At 39.4% G+C, this 17,490-nt stretch overlaps 1 protein-coding gene across 4 annotated transcripts in view; it reads left to right on the top strand.

Annotated features, from left to right (window-relative positions):
• LOC128734087 (A-kinase anchor protein 1, mitochondrial) overlaps positions 1-17,490 on the top strand; it is a 102,967-nt gene that overhangs the window by 38,485 nt on the left and 46,992 nt on the right. For 2 of the 4 annotated variants that reach the window (XR_008411967.1, XR_008411965.1), the window contains exon 5: positions 10,231-10,423. Coding sequence is in view for 1 of the 4 variants with exons in the window: in XM_053828095.1 (XP_053684070.1) it covers positions 10,231-10,290 (60 nt within the window). In the remaining 3 variants the exon portion in view is untranslated. The other 2 variants (XR_008411966.1, XM_053828095.1) reach the window with 2 other exon arrangements.

Here is a 17,490-nt window from a genome sequence, read left to right as displayed (position 1 = left end):
TATTCGTCAAGCATTTGTAGACTACATACAATAATATTTTTACAATGTTTGCTTATATACTATACATTATTCCTATGGCTAAGTCGTAGTTTAATTTGGATTCTGGAAATAGTGGTGTAAAGATGGTTGGCCATCTCTTCCGTGATAAAGTTGTCCTGGGAACCGCTATCCAACAGCACACGGCATGGATGTGCTTGATTTCTCCTGTCGTAGACCTGCACAACAGCAGTCAACAACAGTACAGTCTTGGTTGACTGGGCGAAGTTTGCGGAACACGTTGTTGAAACCAGTTGGTTCACTGGTGCTGGCATCTGGGATGGTGTTGCAGCTGGTATCGGTGGCGGGGTTGTCATCGTCTCGGTGGGCAGTGATACGTTAGGCTTCGTACCTCGACTGGGTTCTCCATTCTCATGGAGCAACGTGTTATGTCGGCGTTGACACTTGCGGCATATCTTATCGAAAGAGCAACCTGTGGAGCGATGGCCTTTGCGCAGGCAGTTGAAACAGATTCCAGCTGCTCGGATCTTCTCGTTCTTCTGGTTGGAGTTAGGCTGGATAGGGTCGAACACTGGACGTTTTAATGGGGACCGCTACAAATTTCACAGGAGACTGGTGGTTGGGATGGGTTGGTCGATGCAGCATGGCTTCTTTGTGGTACACTTTCCAGGTGTGGATGGGTTTCCTTTGGATTCGACGGGGCTGGCTGGACTGCCGCTTCACAGTTCTCCAGAACTTGGCATCTGGATTTCAGAAAATTGATGGTCTGCTACTATTTCGGCAGCTCACCCTTCTTCTGCGTTGCTTCCTAAACCTGGCGCTCACTCTTGTCGAGAGCTAACACGATCAAGAAAACGAAGAAATGCTCTGCCATTCCATTGATCTCTTGCTGGAGGCAGCGCCAGTTTTCAATGTGGTTGACTGCTTCATCAACGGGGGCACGAAGTTCTTTATTGGCGGTGAAAGATATCTTTTTCAATGTCAGCAGTCCTCGGAAGTGGCTCTCCACTATGGCTCGTTTGTTGTCGTACAGGTCCATCAGGACGTTCCAGGCCTGTTGGTAGTTCCCTTCATTCAGGATTTTGGCATCTAGTACACCTGCGGCTTTTTCGATAAGCGCTTTGTCCAGATGATCCAGATGTATCACCCGAATTGGCCATCAGATCGGTAAAAATGGCCTTAAATTTCGGCCATTCGGTATAGCTTCAACTAAACGTTGGAATTGGCATCTTGAAGGCTTGTTGCTGAATAATCACTTGTTGGGACGGGTTAGATGTAGATGTTGGTACTGTACGGTTCTTTGCTTCCAACAGCAGCTCTTCCACGGCGCTGCTTACATCGTTGTAAATATCTTCGAAGGCAGCATATTCATTTTCTTCTTGGACCAGGGCTTCATGCGATACTAACGATAGCACTTTGCTTTCAAATCCACTTATTCTGTGTATACAGCAGAAAGCGTTTTAGATAGCACGTTCAATTATGCTAAACCAATTGCTGCACTGGTGACGAGCGTTCGTTGGATACGCACTAATTTCTGCTTTACTTGAGAGCGCTGGCGGCAGACCACACGATATTCCGTTTCGGTAGCAGGATCCATAGCAACAGCTTTCTCAAATCCGTGAAATGATGCTGCATTCTCTCTAACACTACTTTCCAAACGCGGCGGCGAATGCATTACGGGCATCGCTTAATCAAAAATATTTTGGACGAATAAACACCAACGCAGCGAGCTAAAATCGTGACACGCCACACGTTTAAACACGTTCACTTTTTCAGAATGTTCAGTCAATAACGGTTGTCGGTTTCAAACTCGACATACGAAACCGCTAGCACGATTGAACACGTTTAAAGTTCAGTTTTCAATGATGGTGGTAGTGGTAGGTTTCGAACGCGGGCGCGAACTAGTTTGAACGAACACGTTCAAACTAGTTCACTTTTCAGTAGCGGTGTGGCAGGCTTCGAACGTGAGCACGATCGAACACGTTCAAACAGGTTCACTTGAGCGTGCACGCCGCAGCGGTAGCGGTCGGTTTGGTCGGTAACAAGTTGTTAGCACAGAGCCGAATACTGCCTGTTTCCACCAGATCCAATCCTTTCCGGCACACCTTGGCAGTGATGTTAAAAACTCGAAATCTCAAACCAGTATAGTAAACAAAGACGTAGTCCTACGTCAAAACTCACGCGTGAGTTTTGCTGTTTTTATAGCAAAAAGCACAAAACTCACACATTTTTCTTCCCGCTTGATCATATTCTGCTTTGCTTCAATTGCTACCCGGAGCTATCTTCTATACCTATAAAGGATTTCTGTCTGTCTGTCTGTCCGTATGTTCCTTATAGAATCGAAAACTACTGAACCAATCGGCATGAAAATATGCATGTAGAGGTTTTTTGGGGCCAGGAAAGGTTTTAGTGATGGTTAGAAACCCCTCCCCCACTAAGAGGGGGGGTTTCCATACAAATGAAACACAAATTTCTGCATAACTCGACAACTAATCAAGCAAATAGAACAAAATTTGGCATGTGGGTGTTTTCGGTGACAAGAATTTATTCTATGGTAAATTGAGACCCCTCCCCTCTTTATAAGGGGAATTATAACTCCTCTCCTCTTTAAAAGGGGGGGCTTCCATACAAATTTCCTCATAACTCGAGAACTAATCAAGCAAATGGAACCAAATTTGGCATGTGAAGGTTTTTGAGGGCAAGAATATTTTCTATAGTAAATTAGGACCCCTCCCCACTTTAAGAGTGGGGGGCTCCTGCACCAAAGAAACACAATTTTCCTTATAACTCGAGAAGTATATGGTATTCCATCCAAATATATAACCAAATATATGGTATTCCATCCACCTAGGAAAAAACCAACCGGTCATTTAAACCTGTGTGTTAATGAAACACTGATAGAAAAAGTGGATAATTTTAAATACCTGGGTATTTACCTTGACTCTACGTTGTCTTGGGATCAGCAAATTAGGCATTTGCAGCAGAAGATCTCATCTTTGTCTGGTGCCATGAGGAAAGTGAGTTGCTTCGTTCCTAGAAAGGCACTGTTACAGTTTTACTATGGTTGCATCCATTCCCAAATCCAATACTTAGCAATAGCTTGGGGTCATGCCTGTAAATCAAAACTCAAAAAGATTCAAGTCTTGCAAAACAGATGCTTGAAAACCATATTTAAACTGCCAATACTCTATCCAACTGTCCAACTGTACTTCAATAATAGCCACACTATATTACCTGTCCTCGCCTTACGTGATATGCAGACTGTTATTCATATTCACAAAGTCTTGCACCAACCAGATTACCACCATAATATGACTTTAAATGTTGGCAATAGATTGCAAAATACTCGTCGAGCAAATTTCATACAGCGTAGCAGAGCCACCACAAATCTAGGCCAGACGCGAATTTCATTTTTCGGTCCCTCAACTTATAACACCTTACCTGATGAATTCAAACAGATCACCAGCATCAATGTCTTTAAATGTAATGTGAAAAAATACCTCAAAACTAATATAAGTAATTATATAATCTAGCCGTATCAACCTACCGTATGTAAATTAAAACAATATTAACATTTTTTTGTTGATTAAAACCAGTAGCCTAGTTTATTTTTGTTTTTAGTTTAATGTTAAGCTTATTTTTTATTTTTGAGCCCCTTAAAAGGAATCATAAATTCCACTGCGTGCTCATTGTGTAATAAATTAGTAATTATACCTCTTTTGTAAATACCTCAGCTATAAATTTGTGTTTAGTTTGTTCGCTGTCCAGTTTTTTCCTACTAGCTGAGGTCTGTAAGTGTCCGATACCAGGGGGCTCTCTGTGTGAGCTTTTTGGTAACGGGGGTGTGTGGAGGGTTAATAAAAAAAAAAAAAAAAAAAAAAGTAATTAAGCAAATGGAACCAAATTTGGCATGTGGGTGTTTTTGGAGACAAAAATTTTTTCTATGATGAATTGGGACCCCTCCCCGTTTTAGGAGGGGGGGGGATCCATTACACATGAAATACAAATTTCCTCAACTGAAGAACTAATCAAGCAAATGGAACAAAATTTGGCATGTGAAAGTTTTCGAGGGCAAGAATATTTTCTATGGTAAATAAGGACCCCTCCCCACTTTAAGAGGGGGGGCTCCTATACAAACGAAATACAAATTTCCTCATAACTCGAGAACTAATCAAGCAAATGGAACAAAATTTGGAATGTGGGTGTTTTTGGAGACAAATTTTTTTTCTATGATGAATTGGGACCCCTCCCCACTTTAGGAAGGGGGCTCCTATACAAATGAAATGCAAATTTCCTCATAACTCGAGAATTAATCAAGCAAATGGAACCAAATTTGGCATGTGAAAGTTTTCTAGGGCATGAATATTTTCTATGGTGAATTAGAACCCCTCCCCACTTGAAGAGGGGGGGCTCCTATACAAACGAAATACAAATTTCCTCATAACTCGAGAACTAATCAAGCAAATGGAACCAAATTTGGCATGTGGAGGTTTCTGGAGGCAAAAATATTTTCTATGGTGAATTAGGACCCCTCCCAACTTTAAGAGGGGTGCTTCTACACAAATGAAATGCAAATTCCCTCATAATTCGAGAACTAATCAAGCAAATGAAACCATATTTGGCATGTGGGTGTTTTTGGAGGCAACCATATTTTCTATGATGAATTAGGACCCCTTACCTTTTTAAGAGGGGGGGCTCTCATACAAACGAAATACAAATTTCCTATACAAATGAAAAATAAATTTCTTCAAAACTCGAGAACTAATCAAGCAAATGGAACCAAATTTGACATGTAAGTGGTTTTGGACGCAAGATTTTTTTCTATGGTGAATTGAGACCCCTCTCTTCTTTAGAAAGTGGCATCCATACAAATGAAATGTAAATTTCCTCTTATCTCGAGAACTAATCAATCAAATGGAACCAAATTTGGCATGTGGAAGTTTTAGATGGCAGAAATTTTTTCTATGGTGAATTACGACCCCTTCCCCTTTTAAGAGGGGAGCTCTCATACAAATGAAATTCAAATTTCCTTATACCTTGAGAACTAATCAAGCAAATGGAACCAAATTTGGCATGTGGGAGATTTTGGAGTCTTGAATTTATTTTACGATAGTTAGAGACCTCTCACCCCTGTGGTAGGGGGATATGGACTCTCATACAAATAAAACAGAAATTTTTGCGAAACTCAAAAACTAATCGAACTCGAGAAATTCGAGATTCTTCCATAAAACATTTGTCAATACAAGACCACAAAAACTATCTATAGTAACACTAGATTATTCAGGACGAGACGGTCGCGAGTGTTGCCGGTGACCCGCCGTCGGAAGCGCCGCCCACTGGGGGGCTTGCAAAACTCGAGATTGTGACAAAGATCATCCGAGATTCATGATTTATGTACAACACAGGTTAATTTGTGGCAATACGAAGTTTGTCGGGACAGCTAGTACACCTATACAGACAAATTCGTTGTTGAACAGCATAGACATTCTCTCGTGCGATACGTAACTGTGACTGAGCGTAAGAGAATGAATCTCTAAATAAATCGTAAAGTTAAACTAAAACACACATTTAAACTACATGTTTATCTAATACTTATTAGGCTTTTTACTTTCTAGTAAATAAAATGTCGATCCTCGCGAAGGTAAAATGTAAATTCTGCCCATTTGTTTCAATGTGATATATACAGGTGTGGCAAAGTTGGTTAAGTGGTGCAATGAAGAAATTTCATCATGGTGTGAGTGAAATCGTAAATCGACCAATCACGATGAAGCGTGACGTCAAACTCCAAAAACAAACCCCATTGTCCGACGCGGTTTGTTTTTGTAGTTTGACGTCGTTTTCTGATTTTTCGTTACTAATACCATCAAATGTGTTCATCTGCCACACCTTTTTAAACCTCATTGCATTTGTTTGCCATCTTCATTCATGAATGTGTGCTAGCTTTTTTCGCAGCTGATGTTTGTGTCTCTGGCAGTTAATTCTCTTTCGCTCTCTGGTCCGTTGTATGAAATGCCAGCTGTGGAAGAAGTAAGCAAAATGCTCACAGCTGAATTTGGTTCACATCGCATAGCAACAGAGACATCGCATATAATAGCGAGAGAAATTCATATGTGAGTTCGACGTTTCTGATCAAAGATGAAATTTCTTGTGCTTGAAAACTCATTGAGTTTTTTGCTGCTATGAATTTTTCAACACTGCACCTAGCCACGGCGTCGGGATGGCTTCTAATCCGGTTCGGGTTGGACCAGTGGACTGTATGGTAGCGGCTGCGAAAACATTAGCAAAAGTCTCGGTGAGAAAATTAACTCTTCATATAATAGCGCTTATAAGGGCTCTTGGGGTCGACTTTGCTCGCTCTCCTTTCAGTGGGAAAATCCAGTGGGGAAGTGGATCAAACAAACACCGGCTGCTATGCTAATTGGTAACAAACTTTGTTTATTCTTGTTCTTCTTTTCGTATAACCACTACTGCTGCGATGTGAACGGCTGGACGCAGGGATTCATATAACATATAATTCTACGTTTTTTGTTGGAAAAATCTGGCCATCTGTACAACGAGTAAAAATATCTGTGCAAAAATCTGTCCAATGCAAAACAATGAGAGTGAAAAAGACGGAAAGTCATTTTGCTGAGTATTTCCGTCTATTCCACAGAGAACAGACATCTACGCGAAAGGTCCCCACTTAGATGAAAATTATGTCAAACTAGTTGGGAAACTATAGTGATGATGTCGCTAAAGGCGCATAAAATTCTTCAATAAACTCACAATAGCTTCTGGCGCTAGCATAACGCTTATAGTCCATATACACTAGCGCCATAGGAGCCAAAGGTTATCAGCGTGCATATCAAAAGAATCATTTAGTTGGGAAACAATAGTGGTGGTGACGCTAGCACATAAGGTGATCTTAATTTGAAATTTTATCTAAGAATTCCCGAAAAATTTGTTCCTTAGTGGATGTCTGTTCTCTGTGTCTATTCTTCCGTTTACGTTCGCATGCGCTTTGATTAGATAGCGCTATGTACACTTCACTCCGCTCGCTCACTTGTATCGGTTCACACGACCGTGATTACTTCGGCAATCTCTGTGCCTATTCACTAGGATTCGATCCGTCTTGCTGAGACGATGTCCACAGGAAGTCACTTCGGCACTCTGTGCCTACCCTTACGGATTTGATTCGTCCTTCTAGGACGATTATTAAACAGAAGCCACTTCAGCACCCAGTGCCTACTCACTCGGATTCGATCCGTTATGCTGGGACGATTTCTATACGGAACTCACTTCGGCACTCCGTGCCTACTCCTACGGATACGATCGGTCCTGCTAGGACGCCTCACGAGGTTAGGAAATGTGGCACCTTGAGGAAGTACGTATAGTTCCAGTAGTAATCTCTGCTACTCAGAGGTTGGAAAACTCGCAAAATGAATATATACGCCGAGCATCGGCAAACGGTTTTTATCATGATAAAACAGCTACGCGAGTGGTTCAATTCGCCTATAACAATGAGCCACATACACTCACGCTTCATAGCATCGCTGAATATACGAATATCGTGAGCAACGCAAAAGTGCGAATTACCGCCTTCTGCTGCTTGCAAAGCCACTAACACTACTTTAACCTATTCCCTTTTCATGGTAATATTACTTTGAATACTTTCCGACGTCCCCGGGCATATATCTGCTAAACCGAACACACTCAATATTGAATATCCAACGAATTCTGGCGTTCACAATTGATGCCTTGGCTGCTCCAATCCGACGTCTATTTAACTTCTCGTTTAGCTCAGGCATATTTCCTTCTGCTTGGAAATCCGCTTACATGTTTCCAGTTCATAAGAAGGGGAACAAAAGGAACATAGACAACTACAGAGGTATTTCTGCCTTATGTGCATTATCGAAACTCTTCGAGCTCGTTGTGATCGTGCCAATTTCCTCGTTCGTCCAGCAATACATCGCTGATGAGCAACACGGATTCATGCCGAAGCGCTCAACGTCTACCAATCTACTAACTCTCACTACGTACGTAACGGACTGCTTTGACGACCGATCCCAGACGGACGTTATCTACACTGACCTCTCCGCAGCCTTCGACAAGCTAAATCATCAAATCGCCGTTGCAAAACTGGACAAACTGGGTATTGGAGGGCCGCTGCTTCAGTGGTTTAAATCGTATCTGACGAACCGTCCCATCAACGTGTCTATCAATGGCTTCACCTCACCGGCTTTCACCGCTTTTTCTGGAGTCCCACAAGGTAGCCATCTCGGACCGTTGGTCTTTCTTATTTATTTCAACGACGTCAACTTAATGCTCAAAGGTCCTCGGCTTGTGTTCGCCGACGACCTGAAACTGTTTTCGAAAGTTAACGATTCAACGGACACTCTCGCACTCCAGGAGCAACTGTTGATATTCGCTGGATGGTGCGAACACAATCGCTTGGTACTAAACCCCGACAAATGTGAAGTGATAACGTTCTCGAGAAAGCTGAACCCTATTATATTATTAATATTATAATAATATTTGATTACCGATTATCAAGCGTACCCTTACGCCGTGTAGATTGCGTCAAGGATCTTGGGGTACTGCTGGACTCTAAATTGACTTTCAAACAGCGTGTTTCATTCGAATTTACAAAAAGATGCGAAATTTTATTACAAACAATGTTGCTGTGGACAATAAAGCTCTACGAAGCATATGAAAGAAGTTATGAGGTTTTGTCCGAGCGCCGGGTCAATCTGCCCCACTGTGCGGCGATAGATACAAACAAACAAATCTGAATGATTCTGACATATAAAATCACAAACATGCTATTTTTTGTGTTTTTCGTTGATTTTATCATATTAGCTACTTAGATGCATCATAACTATGAAAGTTGGGGGACTTCCCCCTAAGTAAATGCTCAGAATGATTCACACATCAAAGGCAATGTGTATGCATGCCAAGTTCCATGAAAATCAGTCGAGCGGCTTGCGAATCTATACCGGACACATGAACAGCATTTCATTTTTGATAAATAGATTCAATATTTTATAATCTTGCAAGTTCAATATAATTGAATAAAAGAAAGAATAAAGATTTTTAGCCCTCATTATATTTCAAAATTACCTTCATTAACATGTGTTTGCACGATCATGACAAGTACGCCATTTGAGGTGATATTTGACGTGATATTGGCCGCTACTGCTTCGACAATCGTAATAGTCTAAGAGCATTCTGCAATGGTCCGTCTAGCCTTCCGCGTAGATTTGCATTTTTTAATACAAACCTACACGTACAAATCTAATGGAAAATGGTCCCTAAGTTGCACCGTTTTTGAGTAATCGCAAAAAAAAAACGAACCGTGTAAAAAAACTTTAGTGTACTATGCGTGATGTATGAGTTCGTGCAGTTTTCCGATACTAATTCAACACCCAAAATCATACATATAAAATGAAATTGCAACGAAACTAAAAGAGATAGGCATTTCACGTCAAAGAACGAATTGTAGAACGGTACCAGAGTTTCGAAATGGTGAATGAAAGTAATCAGTTTGATCACACGTTTTAAGAGAAATTTGATAAAAACGTTTTGAGAATCAGTTATTTCAAAGCATTTTGCTTTTAAAAGGTTACTACATTTCATGAAGTAGGAGGTTTAAAACCAATTTTCAGTACCAAATTTTCTCAGTTTTCGAATGAAAGTAACAGAATCGAGCTAGCTAGCATAGTTTTTGTACCACAGCTAATTTAAGACAGCAGGACCAGAAACTAAAAATGTTCAATACCTCTGTAACTGAGATTTGACTATATGTACAGAAGGATTTTTTTCGTCAAATCTAGGGTAATTTTTCAAATAGACCTAAGTGACAATAAGAGGCTCTTTTCGCGTCCCCTCTCTTCCGCTTTTCACGGCGATACTAATGCATTGAAAAGAAAATTTTCAAAACATTTAGCAAGCTAGTGATTCTGGCGCCGATTCATGCAAAGCTGATGTATTAAAATGCATTAGTATCGCCGTCAAAAGCGGAAGAGAATCTCTCATTGTCACTTAGGCCTATTTGAAAAATTACCCGAGAAATGTGGTCTTCTATATTACCCCTTGAAATATCTGCACTAAGCTCCCTTACACCATGTATTTGCTGAAAAATATCAAAATTATATTTTACTAATCTCACCGTTGATTATTATATCGTTCTACATTATAGTTACTATACAGTCCATCGATTTGAGTAGAATAAATGCATAATTGTTTTTTTTTCAGAACGTCATATTTATAAACCAAGAGTTGGTTGCTCGCAACCTGGCAGTGTGGATGGATTAAAATGAACATTATTTATTTGAACAATAGCCCATTCAATTATTATTCAACTGGTATCCGGGGAATAAATGCTGAAAAAGCTATTATACATCAACAATGTGTCCTGCAAATCTATCGATTATTGGCTGATTATTATGTAAGTAGCAATCAAACATAAGTAATGAACAAATGAGTATAAAGTTGACAGTACTGATTAATCAAAGCAAAATTAACAATCTTAAATGCTCTGATTTATACTATGTGAAAATGCAAAACATATAAACGCAGAATGAATGCATTCAGAAATGCAGAATGCAGAAATTGGCCTGCATTGATGACGAAACAAAGTAAAAATAAAGACAACTTTTCAGATAGAAGTTTTCAAAAAAGAAATTTAATACTAGTTCTATAAGGTTGATAGGAACTGATTTGATAGAAGTATAAAATTTCGTTTATAGTTTTACAATAAGAATATAATTTTATAACTCTCCGATCAGATAGGAAGTGATATGACTACTTTTTCAATTAATTAAAAAATGTAGCGTTCGTTTTTTAGAAAACATGCACATAATTTGAATAGTTCTAATACTCATCGATTGATTATTTATGTGTATTTTCATTGTCCTCCGATAAATAATATTATTTAAAAACTAATAATTAGGCAAGTGCTTCTTTTTGCAGGTTATTAAATTTACAGTTACAGACGCTTCACCGATGAGAAGCCGAATTATGAAATGTTAAATACAAATGTTTGAAAATTAAAATGTTCAAAAAGTTAAATATGTCAGAAGGCCGAATAACAAAACGCCCCAAACAAATTTGCTGTTAAACTTGCAAATCTGAGCACTTCAAGATAGCTCTTAGAAGTCAATAAATTGAAAATGTCGGCGTCCATTCGTGCATTTCCATCATTGAGCAGACCTATTGCTGCTGATTCTGATAGCAATACACCTGAAACAGAACTGTGTATTTAGTGAAATGTAGGCGAGATCGCGTTGTAATGGAGTGTATGTATGTACTGTTTAAGCTCCCTTACGCGAACGGTACACTCACACGGTATAATTTAAACACAGACTGGCAGAAACGAATTTAGTGAGACCAGACTCTTGTTAGTCGCACTCACACGAAATTTTATAGCCACCGCCAGGCTACTACGTCATTCACTACGTCATTGCATATTCTCAGGTATAAGTTGATTGAGCTTATCCAAAATTAGGTAAAACTACTCAGAATCATCTTAGAGTGTAAAAACTCAGTTTTTGACTAGAAAATTTAACCTACGCCAATCTCAACTCATTTAAATTTTTTAACTAAAGACGGTATGTAAAGTACAGACGCGCAAAGAGCGTGGTATAAAACACCAATCGAATCAATTCGGGGTTCCGAATGAACAAAGTAAACAAATTGGTTCGTCGTTATTCTGCGTGTAGACAAGTCAAGACTAAGTCTTGTAGTCCATCTGAAATGTTAAAACTTTAACCATTAATTTACTATTAACATATGGATCAGTTACCCTCAATATATAATGCTTTTAAAAATTGCCATTCTAGATAGAATTAACAAAAGGGCGAATGTCGCAAATGTAAACAAAACGAGTGAGAGATACTTTTTGCTGGACCAGCATAGGAAAATCAACCCTCACTCGGTTTGTTTACGCTTGCGACATTCGCCCTTTTGTTAATTCTATCTTCAATTGGCTTATTTGTGATTGCAAAATTTGAGCCGTAATTCGCGAAGTTCCACACTATACATACCTCTCGATTTGCGTAACTTCTGATCACAGGGAGTTCGATCCAATTCTGACTGGTTACTTGAACCGTTTAAATAAAATAAATAAACAAACAGTGTTGTCGAATAGGTAGTTTTTTCTCTGCGCGTCTGTACTTTATATACTTGTCTGTAATTTTAAACCCTTGAGAAAGAATAATTATCGAACTGTCAAAAATTAACTGAAAGTTAAAAATTTGGTGAAATGTTTCACATTCTAAAGGTACCAGTACACTGTTTGCTTTATCGTCAAATTTTCTTCCTGTCAGAATTTGGGCAAATTTTGGTATTTGACAGACATATTTGTCTTGCCCAGTACACTGTTTGTCAAATTTGATGTCAAAAATTCGATCTGAGACGTTACCCGTGTTACAAAATCATATAAATTTTGACATATTTTGTGGGGCCAGTACACTGTTTGCAAAACAGCATGAAATTCGTGAGATTATCAAATACATTCGGCGCGAAAATGTTTGCGCCAGCAGATTTCTGTGCAGATCAAACAGATCAAATACGCAAAAAAGTACGCTCGGAAAGTGAGGCTATTCATTTAACAGGAAGCTGAAAGCCATTTTAATTTTTTTAAACAGGTTTTAATACAGTAATTATTATTAATTCAAAATAATTAAAACGAATTACTGCGGTATGATAAAATGCAATTTATATACACTGAAGTCGCTTTTTACGCGATTTTTTACGCGACTATTTTTACGCGGTTTTCGGAATTTACGCGGTTTTTTTACGCGGTTTTCGGAATTTACGCGGATGTACTCAAAACGTCTATTTTTTCACCTAGTGTTGAAATCCACAGTTTTTTACGCGAAATTTTGTTTTTTTACGCGGTTTTCGGAATTTACGCGGTTTTTTTTCGCGGTTTACGGAATTTACGCGGTTTTGATTTACGCGGGACGTATCCTTCGCATAAAAAGCGACTTGAGTGTAAATTCAATTTCTACATTTAGTTATGTCCGGTAATCGCTCGATTAATCGATTACAGCATGAAATAATCGAATAATTTGTAATAGAATACTGCCGGCACGAGTAATTCATTAATCAAATAGTTTAAATAAGATAAAAAAATGCGAATAATCCCCATCAATCGTTCATAATCGTACGATTAATCGAATAATTTAACGAAATATTCGAATATTTATAGTCGAATACTACTAGCTAGTGTTCGACATCGGAACGAAAATTGAAGTCCGGGTTCCGGTCCGGTTAGAAGGCGGCACGAACTTTGTGATTCCGACTATAAAGACTAATGATCCGGTCCGATTTGGCTCTGTTCAGGTTCCGGAAACGGAACAGAGCCAAATCGGACCGGAATAAAGTCGGAATAAGAAAATTCGTGCCGATTTTTACCGGACCGGAACCCGGACCTCAATTTTCATTCCGATGTCGAACACTACTACTAATACTGAACTAATCAGGCACTGATCGATTAGTTCGATCGATTAATCGGTAATCGAATAATTTAAAATTTCGGACATCACTGATATCAATACCAATGTCAGCCGTGTCGCTTTTGTCCAATACCAATATCCAGCGGGGTGCTATCCCTATCTTAACGAACGGTGTTTGACAGTCGACTTAACGAAGGGCGCTATTGCAGGAAAAGCGCCCTTCTGACAGGTAAATTTGCTGCCAACCTTGTCGATATGTGCTGAGATCTTGGCAACAAAAACATGGCTCCTATCGCAAGCCCCTGCGTGGGGCATCTGCGGATTGTCAAAGTACCAGCACAGCACAGGGCAAGCGCAACATCAATATCAGCAAGTCAGCATGTCGCTTTGTCACGTAAAATGCTCTTTACATAAAGGCATTGCTTGGTATATAATAAGTTCGGCACCAACTTTTCAAAAGGTCGTAAGCAGATGCCAGATATATCCAACAAACATTTCTGTTGAATAACAGTTAATCAAGCGCTTATTATCCGGTAATTTATACCCCTACTCAGGCTTGTTATTTCCTCACTCATTGTGCAAAAAGTGCAACTTTTTTTGTTCCACACAATGAGCAGAACTGCTTTCAGAAATGAGAAGTAAATCCACACAATGAGAAACAGACTAAACACAATGAGAAAAACTGACGTGCAGAAAAATTTCTTAATGCGCTCTTTAGATGAGCAACTTTCGGTTTTGCTCCCGGTCCTCTCGGTAGCTACAGCAGTAAACGTGGAAACAAAACAACCGGTGCGGGTACAGCAACTATAGACTCAGAGGCGTCAAGACAATCAAAAGTCGTTATATTTTGAATCTTAGCGGAGAATTGCCTTTGTTTATAATGGGACTTTCCTGTTGGTACGCGTCAAGAAGCAAATGTATGGGAATTCAAGTGTTGCCATATCTAAATAACATTTTTCGCACTGTTGCCGTTGTGACATGCCTAACCATATGATGCAGTTGCGTTCACTGGCAGCCAAACTCAAATGAATATACTAAATGTAAGAACAGGGATGGCACCTCCTCAGAAGAAAAAAAGAGAAGAGAAAAATTCAAACTGTGCTCAGTCTTCAACGCGATTTATTCTGCTCCGTTTCATTTTAACTGTGCTCTTTCTTGCTGAACGCAGTTGTATGAGCAACCGCACACTGTGCTACTCATTGAGGAGAATGTTAACCGTTATGTGTGCGACAAAAAAACACCTTTAGCAGGGCGACAAGGGTACCCGGGTACCCAAAATTGATATTGCCATAACATCAACAATTTTAAACCGATTTTGATGAAATAAGTGTCATCTGATTCGTTAATTTATCTAGTTTTGAATTATTTGGCCATTTGGCCATTAAAAGACATACGGGGCTCAAAATTCCGGAATTCCGACAGAGTGTCCGCTGTGAGGTAGAGAACTGATTGTATTGCTCGAAAATCAGTCACGCGGATATAAAACCTCTAAAAATTCATACAATGAACTATTTCATATAACGAGATGAATCCGGTTGGCCATTCCGGAGTAGGTTCCTGTGGGGTCATGGGTGGCCAGTCTAGGATTGGAGGTAAAACGTAGCAATATGGGTATCAAAGTTCTTGGAATTAGTTCGGTAGGTGATATTTTTTACATTTCGATGTATTTTGATTGGTTATTTCGAAAATGGTTTCTACGGGATCCCAGATGATACCGCAGGATTCAAGATAATGCTTAGCATTATCAGAACAGTTCAAAACGTAGAACCATCCGTTATACATTTGGAACCAGTTCCAAAATTATTAATCAGTACTAAACTGGCCATATCAGTTCAAAACATCTGAAAGATCCGCTAAACCAATCCTAATATTGGATTAGGCACCCAACTGGTCATCTGTAACCCTACAGGAACCCAATTCTGGAATGGCCAATGCGATCTAAAGTAACCAATTTATATAATAAGATGAAGAAAGGGTCCACAATGTCAAGTTCAAAGCTAATAGCTTTGCTGAAACTGATATTCTTTCAAAACAAGCGGTTTCCCACGTTTTACCGGACGTTGCTCCGGAATTACCGATTCCCGGGAACTACATGTCATTTGATGGCCAAATGCTTTGTCTAATCAAAACTAGATAAATGTACGAATCAAATGCCACTGGTTTCATCCAAATCGGTTCAAGATAGCCAAAGTTATAAACATAGCAAATCATGGGTACCCGGGTATCCTTGTCGCCCTCCTACGTAATAAAAAAATTCAAGTGCCTCTCATTGCTAATCCCCTTTATGGATATGCACCAAAAAACCCTCAATTACTTAAGATCAACGAGTTTTACGATGTCGCTAAATTTCAATGACGTATGTTTTAGATTGAATGAGTTATAACAATTTTAAAACTGAAAAGGTACCCGGGTACCCTGTTGCACACATAACGGTTAATACACTTTGAATAAGTTGATGCGATGCGCTGACGTATAACAACTACGGGTAGTTTTAACATGGGTAGTGCGTTAAGAAAAAACGACGATTGTCAGTAGCGGTCATTGCCATCAGAAAAATATTAATCCATTAATGCAGTTGAATCATGATTCTTACATTCAGTATATTCAGTTGAGTTTGGCTGCCCGTGAACGCAACTGCATCATATGGTTAGGCATGTCACAACGGCAACAGTGCGAAAAATGTTATTTAGATATGGCAACATTTGAATTCCCATACATTTGCTTCTTGACGCGTACCAACAGGAAAGTCCCATTATAAACAAAGGCAATTCTCCGCTAAGATTCAAAATATAACGACTTTTGATTGTCTTGACGCCTCTGAGTCTATAGTTGCTGTACGCGCACCGGTTGTTTTGTTTCCACGTTTACTGCTGTAGCTACCGAGAGGACCGGGAGCAAAACCGAAAGTTGCTCATTTAAAGAGCGCATTAAGAAATTTTTCTGCACGTCAGTTTTTCTCATTGTGTTTAGTCTGTTTCTCATTGTGTGGATTTACTTCTCATTTCTGAAAGCAGTTTTGCTCATTGTGTTGAACAAAAAAAGTTGCACTTTTTGCACAATGAGTGAGGAAATAACAAGCCTGTGTAAGAATCATGATTCAACTGCATTAATGGATTAATATTTTTCTGACGGCAATGACCGTTACTGACAATCGTCGTTTTTTCTCAACGCACTACCCATGTTAAAACTACCCGTAGTTGTCATACGTCAGCGCATCGCATCAACTTATTCAAAGTGTATTAACATTCTCCTCAATGAGTAGTACAGTGTGCGGTTGCTCATACAACTGCGTTCAGCAAGAAAGAGCACAGTTAAAATGAAACGGAGCAGAATAAATCGCGTTGAAGACTGAGCACAGTTTGAATTTTTCTCTTCTCTTTTTTGACGTAGGACTACGTCTTACGGCAAGTTTTGAGATAGGGTGTCATTCCAAAAAATCGAAAAATTCGAGCGTCACGAAAAATGAAAGGTTTTGAACGCTAATAGCTCAGCGGGTTTCCGATCGATTTTCAACATTCTTACACCAATCGATCGGAAAATCTTCTAAGAATTGACCCAAATGAAAAAAAGTATGGATTCTTGATGTTGAACTATTGAAAAATTGAAAATAATGTACCTATGTTTTACTAGAATTCTCGCTTCGTGATTGGTTGGAAGATTCTTCACCATGATCTAAACCTATACCAATTTGATATCTGTGCTTGGGAAGTAAGCCAAAACAAGTGACGAAGTTTCCTTATATGAACAAGATTTCTTAACACCGCGGTTAAACCTAGGCCATTTTGATGTCCTTGCTTGGGAAGTACGCCAGAAAGAGTGACAAATCCCTCTCGTGCCAACAGATTTCTTACGAACGCGATTAAACCTAGTCCAATTTGATGTCTGTGTTAGTGAAGTGTGCCAGAGAAAATGACACAAGTTCGTTGTCCCAACAGATTGCAAATTCTTTACTGCGAGACGATTAAACCTAGGCGAATTTGATATCTGTGTTGGAAAAATGTGCTACAGCTGTAGTGTTCGGTTATAATATGACTCTGTATGAATACGCATGCTT

Source organism: Sabethes cyaneus, chromosome 1 (genome assembly GCF_943734655.1).
Source record: "Sabethes cyaneus chromosome 1, idSabCyanKW18_F2, whole genome shotgun sequence".
Lineage (NCBI taxonomy): Eukaryota > Metazoa > Arthropoda > Insecta > Diptera > Culicidae > Sabethes > Sabethes cyaneus.
This window is presented reverse-complemented; position numbering and strand designations above follow the sequence as displayed.